This window comes from Fukomys damarensis, unplaced genomic scaffold (assembly GCF_012274545.1).
Source record: "Fukomys damarensis isolate Sample0158 unplaced genomic scaffold, DMR_v1.0_HiC HiC_scaffold_23, whole genome shotgun sequence".
In the NCBI taxonomy this organism is placed as follows: Eukaryota; Metazoa; Chordata; class Mammalia; order Rodentia; family Bathyergidae; genus Fukomys; species Fukomys damarensis.
The window spans coordinates 24,803,651-24,820,614 of NW_022900935.1; the positions used below are offsets into that span (position 1 = coordinate 24,803,651).

The window sequence follows — 16,964 nt, forward strand, 5'->3', positions numbered from 1 at the left end:
AGACAGGAGTAAACCCGACCCAGAGCTTGCAAACGCTGGCCGAGGTCCCCACCACGCCCTGCCCCGCCTTCGGCGAACTTCGCCGGCGGCTCGGGACGCAGCCCCTCCTCCTCCGCTGCTGCCGTATTGTATTGTGTACTCCGAAACGCCGATTTTACCTACCTCCGCGCTCTCTCCACCCTGCCCCTCGCAGCCAACCAGATCCTCTCCCCATCACGAGTGGTGGTCTTACTGCACCTAGTATGTTGCCCAGCTCTTAAGTAGGTAATGTACAGTATAACATTCTAGTTCTTTGTGAAACCTGGTTACATCATTTGCTATGTGACTGGCTCAATAATATTGTTAGAGTCATGGAGAGTGAAAGTGAGAGTGAGATTTGGACCAAGTCTTCGGAGTTTCTAGACCATTAGGCGAGAACAAATTCCTCAAAGAATTTTTATCTTTTGGGAGTTGTATTGCGTCGCTAGCAGGAACTTTACGGTGAAAAATGGTTTGGGTCCTACAGGCAGCAGCCTGGGCAGCTTCACAGCTGTCAGTGGCGTACGCTCACGTGACTTTCATCGCGGCGCAGCCAGGGGTTTTGCAGGGGGCGGAGCCTGCACTGGAGGCAGGCGCAGATTCAGGTTACAGTGGCGATTGCGCTTAGTTACTAGCTACCATGGAGGCGAATGGGAAGGGGTGAGTGAGTTCTCTGCTACTTGCGGTGTAGGTAGCGGGGCTTCCTAATTTCCCGACTCAGGAACTTGTCCCCGTACCCCTATTTTTCCTGGACTTTTCCGGGTGTGAACCACTGTTTTTGGGAACCCGAGTCTTCCCACCATGGATTCCTGAGATCTTTATTTTAGAGACTGCCTTGTTGGACTGCATCTCTCAGGCATTCTTTCAAGGCACATCCGAGAACTTCTAACTAGGTGTTTTGGAGACCGTCAACTCTGACCCCTCGTTGACTATTTCCCACCCTGTGGATCTCAGAATCCAGATTCAGAACCAGCTCATTGGAGGTCCCACACCTGAAATTCGTTAATTCCGTGACACTCTCCCCCTCCTCAAAGTCTCCTTTCTGGGCTTCTATCCCCTCACCCTCGAGTTTCTCCAGTTCTTTTGAGCTTGGGAGAGTTGTGGGTATGCGTAGGGAAGAGGCCCCAGCGAAGGCCCTTCTACAGGGCGGGGAGCCACATCTTGCAAGTTGGCCTGGAGCGGGCAGATAACGGTGCAGACTGGATCTGCCTTAAGAATCCGTACCTTCTCCAACCTCCAGCCTAGTATACTGACACCTATTTTCACCCCCATCTGATCATCAGATCCCAGAGTTTTCCAGAGCTGAAGAATGACACATTTCTGCGAGCAGCCTGGGGAGAGGAAACAGACTACACTCCTGTTTGGTGTATGCGGCAGGCTGGTCGCTACTTACCAGGTTAGGGGCAAGACCTGGAAGCCTAGATGGAATTTAAAACTCTGGAGAATTAAAAGTTCTGTAGGAACAGGCCTCAGGGTTGACCCTTGCCTTCCCTCTCCTGCCTGCAGAGTTTAGGGAAACCAGGGCTGCCCAGGACTTTTTCAGCACCTGTCGTTCTCCAGAGGCCTGCTGTGAACTGACTCTGCAGGTGAGGGGTCCACGAGAGGGACCAGTTTTATCCCCCCAGCTTGCCACCCAGCAACTTATTTCCTGTTCTCTACAGCCACTGCGTCGCTTCCCTCTGGATGCTGCCATCATTTTCTCTGACATCCTTGTTATACCCCAGGTACCTATTTAAACCTGATCCTGGAATGTGAAAAGTGGAAAGGGCTCTGTGGAAATCCTATTGGTCATGCTAAGGTTCAAGACAAGCATTTATTCTAACTGGATAGAAGGAAAAACTAAGGCCGAAAGAGATGGAGATTTATTTTCCTTTTCCTTTCCTCCTGGCATGGGCTGAACCTCTCCTCCTGAAGTTCCAGGGGAACCCAGATGTTTTATCCCTCTTCAGGCACTGGGCATGGAGGTGACCATGGTACCTGGCAAAGGACCCAGCTTCCCAGAGCCATTAAGAGAAGAGCGAGACCTAGAGCATCTACGGGATCCAACAGCAGTGGTTTCTGAGCTGGGCTATGTGTTCCAGGCCATCACTCTTACCCGGCAACAGCTGGCTGGGCGTGTGCCACTGATTGGCTTTGCTGGTGCCCCGGTAATGTGGGGGATAGGGCAGGGAATGGGGTACGAGGAGATCATTTTGGCAGGTCCTGTATAGACAAGGGAAGGAAGAGTCAGTTTGCCTTCTGCATCGTGACATCTTTGTATCGTTTCTGTAGTGGACCCTGATGACATACATGATTGAGGGTGGCAGCTCAAGCACCATGGCTCAGGCCAAGCGATGGCTCTACCAAAGACCTCAGGCCAGTCACCAGCTGCTTCGCATCCTCACTGATGCTCTGGTCCCATATCTAATAGGACAGGTGGTCGCTGGTGCCCAGGTAAGTCCTGTAGGAGAGGCAATGAGATTTGGACTATAAAGACTAGAAGCAATAGTCTCCTCAAATGGAGAGGGCAGAGGACTTAGCTTGCCCTCCAGTGATCTGGCCGGAGCAGCCAAGCCTCTGACACTGTCAGAGAGCTTAATGAGTGTTCTGAGTGTTTGAAGATTAAAGCTAGCACTGGGGTCTAGAGAAGACAAACTCTTTGACTGGAACTGGTATAAACAAGGATCAGGTAATATCATGGCTTCAAGTTACTTGGGGAAATAAAGACACATTCTGTACAGGAGGTTCTGAGATACTTCTCCTTTGTGTTAATGTATTTTTTTCACCATCTCTAACTTAGGCATTGCAGCTCTTTGAGTCCCATGCAGGACATCTTGGCCCACAGCTCTTCAACACGTTTGCACTGCCCTATATCCGTGATGTGGCCAAGCGAGTGAAAGCTGGGGTGCAGGAGGCAGGCCTGGCACCAGTTCCCATGGTGAGGACTGGGATAGGTTGAGTGAAGTTAAACTGTAGAACTTTAAGGGTAAGATCTGCATGGACTGAAGTGACCACTGGAGGGCAGCAGAAGCACATCCAAGAAAGTAGGCATTGCTAGGCCCTATGTCGCCCAAGAGATCTGCTCTTTCCTTCAGATCATCTTTGCTAAGGATGGGCATTTTGCTCTGGAGGAGCTGGCTCAGTCTGGGTATGAGGTGGTTGGACTTGACTGGACAGTGGCCCCAAAGAAAGCCAGGTGAGTGATGAAGGGATAGCCTTTAAGGTTGAAGGTGGTGTGGAGTTGCCAAATATGTAGTCATGATAATGTGGCTCTGGCTTTTGCTTCTAGGGAGCTTGTGGGGAAGATGGTGACCTTACAGGGCAACCTGGACCCCTGTGCCCTGTATGCATCTGAGGTAACAAATGGGGCCTCTATGTTTGTACAAGTTGTCTCTATGCACTCCTATGGCTGTGAATATGGCTGTATGATTATGCGTCTTATATCATTATGCCTATTTGTCCCTCCCCTCTGTTCTGTAGGCATAACATAAACCCTAGGAAGTAAGGGATTTTTGTTGTTCATTTGCATTTACTTAATTGTATCTGATAATTTTTTGTTAATGATTAATATTGTGTAGAAACATTCCTGCATATCTGTCATTATTATGTGGAAGATAGAAGTTTGCTAACTTCCTCTATAGACAGTGCCCTATTGGTCCCTAGGAGGAGATTGGGAAGCTGGTGCAGCAGATGCTGGATGATTTTGGGCCACAACGCTACATTGCCAACCTAGGCCATGGGCTCTACCCTGACATGGATCCAGAACATGTAGGGGCCTTTGTGGATGCTGTGCATAGACATTCACGCCTGCTTCGAAAGAACTAAGCATACAACTTATCCTGCATATACCACATACACAGAAAATGTTTTCAGGAGAATAAAAGCTCCAGAGTTGGAATCTAGTTTGTGGTTTTGTTTCTTACACATCTGTGCTCTTATCTCAGTCTGTTTTGTTTTGTTTTGTTTTTTGAGACAGGGTCTCACTATGTATAGTTCAGACTGCCCTGGAACTCACTGTGTAGCCCAGGTTGGTCTCGAATTCACAGTGATCCTCCAGTGCTGGGATTACTGGCATGCACCACCATGCCCGGCTCTTATCTCAGTTTTAAACCTGTGCTTCTTCCCTGGGGCCTCTTCTGCATTCTCTCCCACAAGTGTTCTCAGGTTAAGTGAAAATGTATAGCACTTAATTCAGGACTCTTACTACCTTCACCCTCTTAGCCAAGTCTGAGAGCTACATGGGTAGGTAGGGCTTCCTAGCTGTTGAAGCAGTAACAATTGGAGAAAGGGGTGGGGTCCCCACAGGATACAGCTATATAGCACTTAATTCAGGACTCTTACTACCTTCACCCTCTTAGCCAAGTCTGAGAGCTACATGGGTAGGTAGGGCTTCCTAGCTGTTGAAGCAGTAACAATTGGAGAAAGGGGTGGGGTCCCCACAGGATACAAAGGCCGCATTGGTAGGGCTTTGTGTTTGGGGAGGAAGGGGAGTACAGATCAAAGAGGGACACAGAAGTGGCTAAAACACTTTACAGAATCCTGGAGAAGATGCAGTTGGTAAGGAGGAAGCTAAGGAAACAAAGCATAGACACCAAAAGATGGGAAGGACATAAAAAATCCAAGCTAAGTTATTTAGGATTGGAGACTTTGATTAGTCAACACTATGAAGCCCCTGAAGCGAACGGGCCTAAGGATTGCTCTGCATTATTTTCTGAGCATACCCTTCCATTCTCTCAGGGTCTTGGGACTCTGCCCATCATAGGCACATCCATTTCCTAGGACAAGGCTCTAAGGTGGCTGCAAGCTCTGAAGGGATCTGGTATGGCAGGAAGTTCTTTTATCTGTCATTCTGTATCTCCCTGTAGGCCCAACCAGCTCCCTGTTTCAGTCTGAACAATACAGAAGGGAAAGAAAGGCCTCATTTATTGAGAGAAAACAATTTCTACTTTTAGAAAAATGACCTTTTCTGTGATCCATGATTTATTCATAGAAAAGCACTGTGAATTCACACACTTGCTAAAAAAGGGCCATTGTGATACAGAAATGGGAGTGGCTTCTTTTTTTTTAACCAACCCATTGGGCTGAGACATTATAGGGGCCCTTGGCTGGAGAGCAAGACTTTTGTAGCCACAAATAGCAAATACAACTTACCGGTCAGTTTGGAGTTAAAAAAAATGACAAAGTTTGCCAAAGAGGAAAATAAAGCAGACATAGAGGTCCTTAGTTCACACTCTAAGCTATACAACCCCTTTCCTATCAAACACCCCCCAACTCAGGAACTAAGACACAAAACAGTAAACACCAAGACACTGATATCCAATTGGCTCTTCGAGTGCCCATTGCTACCTTCTATAACAATTCTAGGCCGAGCATAGGGATCAGGAAGGTAGCAGGGACATAACACTGTGGAGGTCAGCCCACCATGGGCAGAAACTAGTAAGGGAAAGGCCAAAGGCATACCAGCCTCACCCTCCAAATCAGCATCCAATGGACTGTGACAAAAGCAGGTAGAGGAAGCTTGAGGTAGAAAGGCAGGGGAAAAAAGTGAGTATGGGTGAAAACTATGAAGCTGAAGCATCCAATCTTAGGGCAGAGAGACACTGGTGCCTAGAAGCTTGTTTATCTAGAAAGAATGGTGAATAGAGGAAGCACAGAGATGAACAAATGCCTAGCTGGTGAGAGACTATAGAATAGAGAAGTAAGATCTGGCAAAAAAGGGCCACATTTGGCTGGGGATTTAGCTCACTGGTTCTGCCTCCCTGCTTTGCAAGCCCAAGGTCCTGAGTTCGATCCCCGGTACCAAAAAAGAAGGGGGGCACATTCATGTAGCCATTCTTCCAACATGAATGCACAGACATACCTACATGTAGAAATAACTCATATATATATATACATATATATTATATATATATGTATATATATATACACACACACACACACATATATATATATACATAATCTCAACGGATAGGCATACACACAGACAAGCACATATGTATTTCCACACAATATACATATATTATATATATATATGTATATATATACACACACACACACATATATATATATACATAATCTCAACGGATAGGCATACACACAGACAAGCACATATGTATTTCCACACACATGTGCCTGGGTACACCTATACACTAAACATGCAAACATGGGAAGGAAACAGCAAACACAGAAACCCATGGTCCAACATACATGACACAGGCACACACATGTATACATAGGTACACAAACACATGTACTTAGCCATACAGGTATACACACATGCAGAAGTAGAGATGAAAATATATGCTCTTTAACATGACAGTGACCAGAGCAGATGGCTGTTATGAGCTGTTGCTTCCCTGACCTTCATCTTCTCCCTGTATCTGTTATTCAGTGTTGAGTAGGCTCCTGGACAGGAATGTTGAGGCAGGAGCAGGAGCTTCAGTGTGGTCATAGCTTTGTGAGGCAGAAGTCTAAGTCCAGTCTTGGCCTCTGCCCTGACCAACCACTGGACTATAGATGCCCTGTGTACAGGCTGGGGATTCTGCATAGACAAGACTTGGGGATTATTGTAACTGGCCATTTTCCCCCCACTACCCCCATTTGTGCCCTGCTAACAGTATATACTCTGAAAGGGAAACCTGAGAAATGGTTGTGAGTCTCCTCAGAAAACAAGCCTATCCTCCCACCCAACTGTGTTAAGTGCCCATCAAATCAGAACCAGAATTATAAATAGTTACAACTTTACAATAATTGGCAACACATATGTTATAGTATTTACAGTATCATAAATGCTTCTGTTTCTCTGGTTAAGCAATCCCTGAGACGAAACAGTGTTCTGTGTTTGCCAAGGGAGAGAGGGCCAATGCCCAGGACACACAGGATTTAGGGGTGTGAGGTGGCATGTTGTGGGGTTTCTGATCATTCTGCAGAGCCCAGCTCCTCCAGGAACAGTGGGCTATAGTGAGAAGCTTGCCAAGGCAGGTATATTAGTTAAAGTTGGACTCTTCCCCATCGTTAGCCTGTGGTCCTTTGACCTCAGCCACAGGTGCTCAGAGTCCTCTCAGGTGGGCAAATGTTTCAGTGTCCTTGGCCTGACTTGATGGTAGCGGGGGGCCCAGGTTGCCCTGGTAATGAGCTCTCTGTTTTCTCAGCCAAAGCGCTCTCGAACCAGCAGCATCAGTTTCTTCTTGCCTTTGTAAATCTGTTTGAGATTGTCAATGAACTGGGCAAATTGCAAGTGGCCATCTTGGGGCAGCAGGAAGGTCTCCCGAGCCTTGCTCAGAAACTCAATGAACTCTCCGTAGTGGCGGGGGCTGATATGTGTCAAGCGTGAGTGTGTAGTGTTGATGTAGGCGTTGATGGTGGCATCCAGCAGCTGGCGCAGTGGAGCTTTGTCAGTTGACATGAGCTTTCCAGAGCTGCGGCGGCCTGGGATGCCAGCCAGACCAGGTGCAGTCACTGTACAGCGCCGCAGGATGTCTGAAAGCACTGTGGCACAGTGTACACTCTTCACCACCAGAGGGATGAGAGCTGCCAGCTCATTCTTGCCCAGAGAGTGGCTGAGGGCACAAGCCCAGAGCACATCATTGATGGCTGGGTGGGTATCCTGGTTGTAGGCTAGGTTCAGATGGCTCATGGCCAGCGAGGCCAGTTTGAAGGCACGTAGCGGGTAGCCACGGAGCTCCATGTAGCGGGCAATGGTGAACAGCTGTGAATGGGTCATGCCACCAGCAGCAGCATCAATGGCAATCTGGTAGGCCGCCTCAAAGGCGATGTGGTCTTTTTCACAGAGTGTAAGAGCTGACAGGGCACAACTTTGTGGATCCTTCATAGCACACTGCAGGGCCAGTGTGCGAGCGCAGCTAGCCAGTTCCTCTCGCTGTGGGTAGTCAAGACTGAGGCGCAGGATAGTGGTGTGGGATACAGCAGTGGCAGCTACAATACTAGTAGCCTCAGTAGGAGTGAATAGTGTGTACCAGCTCTGCAAGATGCTCACCAGGGCCCGTACACCTGTCGGGGAGAGCTTGAACTCAGCAGTGGCCTTCCAGGTCCCAATCCAGGTCTGCCCAGATTACCGTTTGGGGTCTTTGGCCTGTAGAGATGAGTTCTCCCTCCTCAGCAGCCTTGAGATGATCTGAGGCAAACCAAGGCAAGGGGAGCATCCCAGATGGCCAGACCCTGTTGGGGGCCTCTTCCCACCCCTGCCTTCCCCTGGTGAGAACCTTGAAGGTCTCTGCAGTGCTCTTAGCTCCTCACAAGGATGAAGCAACAGAGCTTGTGGTTTGCCTGCCTAAAGTCAGGGCTTGCAGGTCTGCCTGAGGGTTCTAGCTGAAGTGGGGCCTCTGAGTCTTGAGCTGGAGCTTTAGACTCTAGAAGGGGTCCTGAGCCTCCAAGTTCTTATAACTGTGGACAGGAATTACGATCAAATCACTGGGTTTACTACCTCCAAGGGAACATTTGTGTACTGGTGGATGAAATTCATTCTCTCAGATATGTCTCTGATTAGAGGGCTGCTGACATCAGGATATGGTCCAAGCAGTGAGAACAGAGCTTGGGATGGCTGGACAGAGGCCATCTTTACCAACAGCCTCATCCTTTCCTAGGTCATGAGGAATAGGAATCTGACTGCTCTAAAGACTCATTATCCTGACCAAGAGCTGGACCTGGAAATTCTCGTGGGGTAGAGGGAGGTGGGAAAACTCACCCACTTCTGTAGCACAGGTTACCAACCATCGCACCATCTCCCGGCGCCTCCAGTTGAGAGTTGATAAGGTCATCCGCATCACCTGGGCATGAAACTCATACTGAGTGGCTGAAGCCTAACTATTATGACCTCCTCTCCCTCACTTTATCTTGCCATTTATTTATTTAAATATTTTGTTGTTGCTTTAAACAACAATCTTTCTCCTGATAAGTATGATCAAGTTTAAAATCTTCCCCACCCTTCTCATTCATTAGATAGGAGGCTTCTCTGGTAACTTGTTTGCTTTCTGGTACCTGGGATTGAACTTAGGTCCTTGCACTTGCAAGGTCCTTGCAAGGCAGGCAGTAGAACCACTAAGCTGAATCCCCAGTCCTCTGATAACTTGTTAACATTTTTTTTTATACCAGGGATTTAACCCTGGTCCTTGCACTTGCAAGGTGGTGGCAGAACCACTGAGCTAAATCCCTGTCCCCATTTTTTTTTTTTTTTGAGACAGAATCTGGCTATGTAATTCAGGCTGGACTTGAATGCATTATATAGCCCAAGCTGGCCTCAAACTTGTGGTGATCCTCCTGCCTCAGCTTCATGACTGTGGAGATTACAGGCAAGGGCCAGCATGTCTGGCTCCAAATAAAATTCTTACACCTTGCTTGATTGGCAGGAATATGAAGATGGAATGAAATAGGGTCCCCCATGGATCCTCAAGCTATTTTGCTTGTTCTGAAAGATGAAGCCCAAATTAGAGTCCTTACCTTTTGCTTAACCTAGAACTCATGTTTTGGGGGCATTAAAAGAACCAGACTTGGTCTGTGTTCAGTCCCCTTGGGGATCTTACCTTTTGCCAACTGTCACTAGAAACCTAATGTGGGAACAGCCCACCCCTACCCCATACCTGTAACCCCAGCTCAAGGGCCACATTGAGCAGGGTGCTGTCTGTACTACTGTCCGTGGGAGTAGCAATCTTGAATGCATCTTGGGCCAGTTTGAAGATGAGGGAGGAAGAATGGATGTGCTTCTGTACTGCTTCCAGAATAGTTCTCAGTCTGCGAGTATCCCCTAGGTGTGGAGAGAAGGAGCAGAGGCAGAGTTTGCCTTAAAGTTTCCCTAGACCGATCACAACAAATACTGGCTGAACTGATGGCTATCAATTCATTGAATGATGCTGGGTATCAGAAATAATTTCCTTCCTTCCCTTTGTCTTTCCTTTCTTTGTTTCTTCTTTCTCTCTGTCTCTCTCTGTCTCTCTCTCTCTCTCTGTCCCTTCCTCCTTCCCTCCTCTCTCCCTTTCTCTCTCAACAGGGTCTCACTGTGCAGTTTAGGCTGGCCTCAAACTTGCACTGATTCTCCTTCATCACTTCCCAAGTGCTGAGATTACAGGCATGTACCACCATGCCCAACTTGGAAACAATTTTCTTGACCACCTGAATTTTAAAAACTACTTGTACAAGAGAAAGGAAGTTGCATTACTGCCCCTCCAAGGTACGCCAGTCCCGCTGTTTGCTTTTCATGACAGCTTCCTGGAGCAAAATGGACCTGGACCACTACTTCCTATTCAATAGGCAAGGATTCTATAAAAAGCACTAATACACGGAATTAAGAAACACACCACCTAGTAAGTGAAGGTTGTTACATGAAGTTAGTGTAGTGTGTAAAAGATTGGTATACATTTTTGTTTTTGAGACAGGGTCTCACTATGTATTCCAGGCTGATCTTGAACTCATTGTGTAGCCTTGGCTGCTCTTGAACTCGTGACCATTCTGCTTTTTGCCTCTTGCATGCTAGGATTTATTGTAAGTATGTGCCACCACACCCAGCTAGAAGATTGGTATGTCTTATGAAGGGTAAATATGTAAAAAAAAAATGTAGGTCCTATTTTGTTGTTGTTGATAAAGTAAAAAGATGTAGTGGTTAGAGCGCAGGCTTTGGAGTAAAATACATTGGGGACTGAACCTGGTTCATCCATTAAACAGTTCAGTTACTCCATCTATAAAATGGAAACAATAACATTTAGGGTTCTATTTTTATAAAATGTGATAAATAGCAGTGTATAATATATATGTGTGTATAAACATAAATATAAACTCTCCAGCAGTGTTTATACCAATGTCTTATAATAATTATCATTGGGTGTCAGAATTATGGAAGAGATGTTCTTTATTTTTTATCATATTTAAAAATAATTTTTTAGAATTAATAGACTTGGTGCTTTTTTTTCCCCTCAGACAGGGTCTCACTATGTAGTTTAGGCTGTCTTCAAACTTGCAGATATCCTCCTGCCTCAGCCTTCTGAGTGCTGGGATCACAGGCATGTGCCACCATGCCCAGCTAGACTTCATGTTTTTTTTTTTTTTTTTTTTTTTTTATCCAACTCAAGTCCTTACATTTGCGAGGCAGTCACCAGAACCACTGAGCTAAATCCTCAGCCCTACATTTTTATTTTTTATTTTTTGGTACCAGAGATCAAACGCAGGACTTTGAGCTTGTGAGGCAGGTGCGGTGCCACTAAGCTAAATCCCCAGCCCAACTTCATGTTCAGGTCTTTTTACCGATGGTAATGGAACACCATATATCCCCTATTATTAATATCTTAAATTTGTTTAGTATATTGGATGAACCAGCATTGATACTTTATTAGCTATAGTGCCTGCTTTACTTAGGATTTACTCTTTGTGTTATATGGCTACAGGTTTTGACAAATGCATGCTATGGATCCACCACTATAGCATCATACAGAATAGTTTCACTGCCATAAAAAATCTCTTTAGCTTCATGTCTTTCAAACCGACCCCCCCCCCGCACCTCTGACAACTAAAATGTCTCCACAGATTTGCCTTTTCCACAGTGCCATACAACTGGAATCATAGCATGAACCTTTCAATTTGGCTTCTTTCAATATGCAGTGCACATTACATTTCCTGTGTCTGTTTTGTGGCTCGATAGTTTACTTCTTGCTATTGCTAAATAATATTTCAAATTATATGGATTTATCATAATTTATCTGCTCATCTTCGTTTCACTCTTTTTTTTAAGGGGGATTGAACTCAAAGCCTCATGTAAGCTAGTAAAGTGTTCTATGACTCAACTATATCAAAAGTTCTTTAAATTTTTTGAGGGACATCTTGGCTGCTTCCATTTTGGGGCACTTAAGAATAAAAATAAAATAAATATTCATGCACAGGTTTTGGTATGGACTTGTTTTTGAGTCATCTGGGTATTATCCAGGAGCATGATTCCTGGATCATATATAGTAAGAATACAGTTATTTTTGTAAAAAAAATGCCCAAGTGTCTTCCAAAGTGGCTGTACTATCTTGCATTACCATCAGTAATGTGTAAGATACTGTTGTTCCACATAACTGCCAGCATTTAGTGTTGTTTTGGACTGTAGCCTTACTAATAGTGTGTGGTGGTATCTTGGCTGTTGTTTTAATTTGCAATTCATTTAATGTATTTATTTGCCTTATCTTATTTGTATATCTTCTATGGTGAGGTGCCTTTTCAGATCTTCAGTCAATTTTATTGACTGAATGACTGACTGATTTTGGCATTAGGAGTTTCACTGAGCTACAAGCATAGCCATTTCTTATTTTTTATTTTGAGGCAAGGTCTCCCTAAGTTGCTAAATTGCCAAGTCTGGGCTTAAACTTGTGATCCTCCTGCCTCAGCCTCCCAAAGTATTAGGATTACAGATGTGTTTTAGCCTGCCTGGCTTTAGCCAATTTTTAAATTGAGTGGTTTGTTTTCTTGTTGTAGAGCTTTTTTGTGTATTTGGGATTACAAATCCTGTATTAAGTATGGTTTTCCAGTATTTCATTCTCATTTGTGACTTTTTATTTTTTCCACACTAAAATAATTTTATTTGCTTGAGGGCTTGTATTGTAACCATTAAACCAGCATTGCACTTTTAAAATCTGTATAGCCTTAAAAAAATATGTACAGCCTAGAACTCAGAAGTCAGGGCTTTTAGGTCTTTCTGGATGTCTCAAGAGTATCTACTTTTTTATTTTTTATTTTTTTTAGCTGAGTAGTGTTATCATCCTTCAGCTTCTAGTTGATAATGCCGGATTTGGCAATGACTGTTTAATCCCTGAGGTTTGAGGATGCATGAAAGATTTAGGAAGACTTCAATGCTATACACCCCCTTCACCAATGTTGGCAGATGAATTCTGGATAACGATTTCAGTGTGGACTCAATGAGGTCAGCCACATTTAACCTAGTATCCCAGCTGGTGTATCCTTTTAGCTGATGGCTTCATAGGTGCTTTCAGTTGGTCACCATTTTAAGCACTTCTTTGCAATTTCCCTTATCACTGTCTGTTGCCGTTCATGGATTCAGTTCCTGGAGGGAATGTACCTGCCAAATTCACTCTAATCCACACAACCACACAAGTTGCCATGTTCTCCAAAAATCCATCCATGGTAGAATGCCAAAATTTTCAGTCATACGATAAATCCAGCAAAATCCATATTACATATGTTTTCTATCACGTGGTATGTTGGGTATCACGGTTAGTTTTTAGATAACATATACAAGAATGTACACTGGGCTAAAAACTGGTACTTCATGACCTGATGGATAATGAATTTGAAGACATTAATATTTCTCTGCACCAGATTAAGATGATTCTTCCTCTCTTGCTGATGTGCAGTTACCATCACAAACATAGAATTCATGGTTACAATCCATGTCCTTACTTGTCACAATTTTAGGTGTCTGAAGAAATAAACTTGTGTCATAAATAATTTCTTTTTTAAGCTCATATTCTAAATCACCCAGAAGAGCAAGCTCATTAACTACAGACTTTCCCAGAAAACCATTAGCACATGCACTATCAACTTGTACAACAGTGATACAGTAATCTTATTGTCTTGGACCACTGCCTCTCCTGCAACTTGCTCAGTAAGTTTTTCTTTAAGGGTTGCTATTTCAACCAGATAAGGGAAGGCTCAAGACCACTGAAATAGCTGTGTGACGAATAAAACAAGCTGTGTGCATCTCCTTGGGTGCAGGATCTGCAGGTTTTTCATTTTCTTAACAGTATTTTTCACAGAGCATAAATTTATAATTTTAATGAATTTCATCTACCCACTTTTTTCTTCCAAGGGATGTGCTTTTGAAGTTGTGTCTAAACAATCATTGCCAAATCCATGGCCACCTAGATTTTTTTCATGTTATCTTCTAGAAGTTTCCTATTTTTTTTTTTAAACCGGGAATCTAACTCAGGACATTGTGCTTGCAAGGCAGAAGGCGGCACCACTGAACTAAATCCTCGGCCCTATAATTCAATTTTAATTAATTTTTGTGAAAGGTGTAAGGTCAGTGTCTATTTGGAGATTTTTTTTTTTTTTGGTACCAGGGATCGAACTCAGGACCTTGTACTTGTAAGGCAGGCGCTGTGCCACTGAGCTAAATCCCCGCCCAGTTTTTTTTTTTTTTGGTGGGGGGTTGGGGCATGCAGATGTGCAGCTTTTCCTTTGCTCTTTTCTCAGATATTTGTGTGAATGTATTTCTGAGCTATTTTGTTCCAAAGATTGTCTATTCTTTTATCAGTACCACAAACTTGATTATTGCAGCTTTATAACAAATGTTTAAGGTAGGTAGCATCAGACCTCTGGGTTTATTCTTTGATACTATATTGAGTATCCTAGGTCTTTTGCTTTTTCATATGAACTTTACAGAGTTTGTTGATATTCACAAAATAACTTGCTGAGATTTTGTTTAGAATTGTATTTGGTTGGCATCTATATGTGAAGATGGAAAGAACTGACATCTTAGTATTTGGTCTTCCTCTTCATGAACATGGATTATCTAATTACTCACATCTTTTATTTCTCTCATTGAAGTTTTCCTCATACAGATCTTTTTTCTAGGGGAAGGGAGTTAAGACAGGGTCTTCCTATGAAGTTCATGCTGGCCTTGAACTCATGATGATAAGTGGTATTGGTAAAAGAATAGATAATCTTTGGAAAAAATTAGCTCAGAACTAGATTCACACAAATAATTGATATTTGACAGAAGAGCAAAGTTAAAGTTGGACATTTGCATCCTGACTGCTGAGGATTTCTAGGTATGTGCCACTATGCCCAGTCCTTACACAGATTTTACACATATTTTGTTACTGTCATTCCTACATATTTCAGTTTTGGAGTGCTAATATAAATGGTGCTATGTTTTTAATTTCAAGTTCCAATTTTGCTGCTATGCAGGAAAGCAACCGCCTTTTGTATATTAACTTTGTACAGTGCAACCCTACTATAATCATTTTACTAGTTTCAATTTTTTAGGTTTATTCTTAGGTATTTCCTACACAATCACGTCACTGCAAAGAAAGGTAGTTTTATTCCTTCTTTGTCGATATGTATGCTCTTTTTTCCTTATGTTATTGCATTAGCTAGAATTCCCAGTATGATGATGAATGGGAATGGTGAGAAGGGACATTCCTGATCATCAGGGGAATGAATCTAGTTTTCCATCAGTTTATGATAGTAGCTGTAGGGGTTCTTTGTAAATGTCCATCAATTTGAGGCAGTTCTGCTCAACTACCTAGTTTGCTGTTTGTTTTTTTTTTAATCATGAATGTATGTTTATGCTTCTGTTAATATAATCATGTATTTTTTAATTGTGGATATGATGGATTAAATTAGTTGATTTTCAAGTGTTAAGCCAGTGTGAAATACCTGGAATAAATCCCAGCTAGTCTAATTCTTTTTTATACATTGTTGGATTCAGTTTGCTAGTATTTGTTGAGGATTTTGGTATTTATATTTGTGTGTCATAGTATAGCAGTCTGTAGTTTTCCTTTCTTGTAATGTCTTCATTTGGTTTTGGTATTTACGAGTAATTCTGGCTTCACAGAATGAGCAAGGAAATCTTCCTCTGTTTCTATAAGCTCAGAGACAATAAAGCATAGGTATCAATTTTTCCTTCCATATTTGGTAGTTAACCAGTAAAATCTGGGCCTGGTGCTTTCTGTTCTGGAATATTAATTACTGATTCAACTTAAAAAATATAAGACTATCCTTCAGTGAATTAGGTAGATTATATTTTTTCTTGCAAGGAAACAATTCATTTTATCATTTAAGTTTTCAAATTTGTGAGCAGAGTTGTTCCTAATATTATCCTTTCAGTGTCCATGGGATTCATTCTGGTTGGCCCCTCATCCTTTTTCTAGGTTAGCCTGGATAAAGGCTTATCAATTTTATTGATCTTTTAAAAGAGTCAGTTTTCATTTTTTTCTCTACTGTTTTCCTATTTTCACTTTCCTTGTTTTCCACCCTATTTTTTTTTTCTCCTGCTAGCTTTAGGTTTGTACTGATTTTCTTTCTCCATTTTCCTAATGTGGAAGCTTAAGTTACATTTGTTTTCTTTGCATTTTCCTAATATGGACATTTATACCATATTATACCTCCCCTTTCCCCCTATCCTTAGTATGCCCCACCAACTATGTTGCCCAAGCTGGGAATATACCTAGGATTACAATTGCTGGGTCATGATAATTCTTTTTGAGGAACCACAAAAACTATTTTCTTTTCCTTTTTTTTTCCAGTGCTGGGGAATAAACCCAGAGCCTTGTGCAGGCTGGGAAAGCACTCTACCATTGAGCCCACAAAACTATTTTCTATAGCAGCTGTACCACATTACAGTCTCATCAGGAATGGATCAGGGTTCCAATTTCATGTCCTTGTTAATATTTTGTTTTAATAACCATCTTAATGGCATCTCTTTATGGTTTTTACTTTCATTTCCTTAATGATATTGAGAATCTTTTCATGTGATTATTAACAGTATATGCTATTTGAATCTTACAGATTCAAATCAAATTTTGCCCATTTAAATGTATGTAGTCCAGGCTGGCCACAGACTTGCTATATAGCCTAGGCTGGTCTTAAACTTGTGATTGTCCTGCCTCAGCCTTTCAAGTTAGGAGATTATAGGGATACACCATCACACCTAGCTATTGCCTACTTTAAAAGCTATTTTTTATTACTATAGCTTTAGAGTATATTTTGAGTCACAAAATGTAATGCCTCCACTTCTTCTTCCTCAAGACTAATTTGGCTATTTCTGAGATTTCATTAAGAATTATAAAATTGTTTTCTCTAGTTCAGTAAAAATTACCATCAGGATTTTGATAGGATTGCATTTAATTTGTGGATTACCTTATAGCGACACTTCAATATTAAATCTTCCAGTCTATACATATGATGTTTTCTATTTGCCTTTAATTCTAATTTTTTTTTTTTTTTTTTTTTTTTTTTTTTTT

At 42.9% G+C, this 16,964-nt stretch overlaps 3 protein-coding genes across 5 annotated transcripts in view; 1 reads left to right on the top strand and 2 right to left on the bottom strand.

Moving 5' to 3' along the window:
- The window catches only part of Hectd3 (HECT domain E3 ubiquitin protein ligase 3), an 8,547-nt gene extending 8,333 nt beyond the window's left edge, over positions 1-214 (bottom strand). Inside the window, exon 1 of the mRNA XM_010610407.2 lies at positions 163-214. Within this exon, the coding sequence (XP_010608709.1) occupies positions 163-214 (52 nt within the window). The remainder of the gene's footprint in view (positions 1-162) is intronic.
- Positions 66-3,890, top strand: Urod (uroporphyrinogen decarboxylase). 3 transcript variants are annotated; one of them, XM_010610160.3, is made up of 10 exons: positions 66-264; positions 1,302-1,414; positions 1,525-1,604; positions 1,680-1,742; positions 1,968-2,165; positions 2,290-2,451; positions 2,798-2,935; positions 3,093-3,193; positions 3,287-3,353; positions 3,661-3,889. In XM_010610160.3, the coding sequence occupies exons 2-10, from the start codon at positions 1,387-1,389 to the stop codon at positions 3,820-3,822; spliced, it is 999 nt and encodes a 332-aa protein (XP_010608462.1). In that variant the 5' UTR covers positions 66-264; positions 1,302-1,386; the 3' UTR covers positions 3,823-3,889. The 3 variants fall into 3 exon arrangements, with proteins under 3 accessions (XP_010608462.1, XP_033623661.1, XP_010608461.1); XM_010610159.3 differs by lacking the exon at positions 66-264 and adding an exon at positions 556-678; XM_033767770.1 differs by lacking the exons at positions 66-264; positions 1,680-1,742 and adding an exon at positions 555-678 and having other exon boundaries at positions 3,661-3,890.
- Positions 3,891-6,049: 2,159 nt separating this feature from the next.
- Zswim5 (zinc finger SWIM-type containing 5) overlaps positions 6,050-16,964 on the bottom strand; it is a 145,948-nt gene continuing 135,033 nt past the window's right edge. The window contains exons 12-14 of the mRNA XM_010610161.2: positions 9,594-9,757; positions 8,702-8,783; positions 6,050-8,007 (exon numbers count right to left, since the gene is read on the bottom strand). Coding sequence (XP_010608463.1) covers positions 7,145-8,007; positions 8,702-8,783; positions 9,594-9,757 — 1,109 coding nt within the window. The 3' untranslated portion in view covers positions 6,050-7,144. The remainder of the gene's footprint in view (positions 8,008-8,701; positions 8,784-9,593; positions 9,758-16,964) is intronic.

Excerpts from the sequence above, each read along its gene's own strand:
- Urod (XM_010610159.3), top strand. The coding sequence starts at position 659 with ATGGAGGCGAATGGGAAGGG. Across the intron at positions 1,415-1,524 it reads GGCTGGTCGCTACTTACCAG|AGTTTAGGGAAACCAGGGCT; the intron begins GTTAGGGGCAAG and ends TCCTGCCTGCAG. Across the intron at positions 1,605-1,679 it reads GCTGTGAACTGACTCTGCAG|CCACTGCGTCGCTTCCCTCT; the intron begins GTGAGGGGTCCA and ends TGTTCTCTACAG.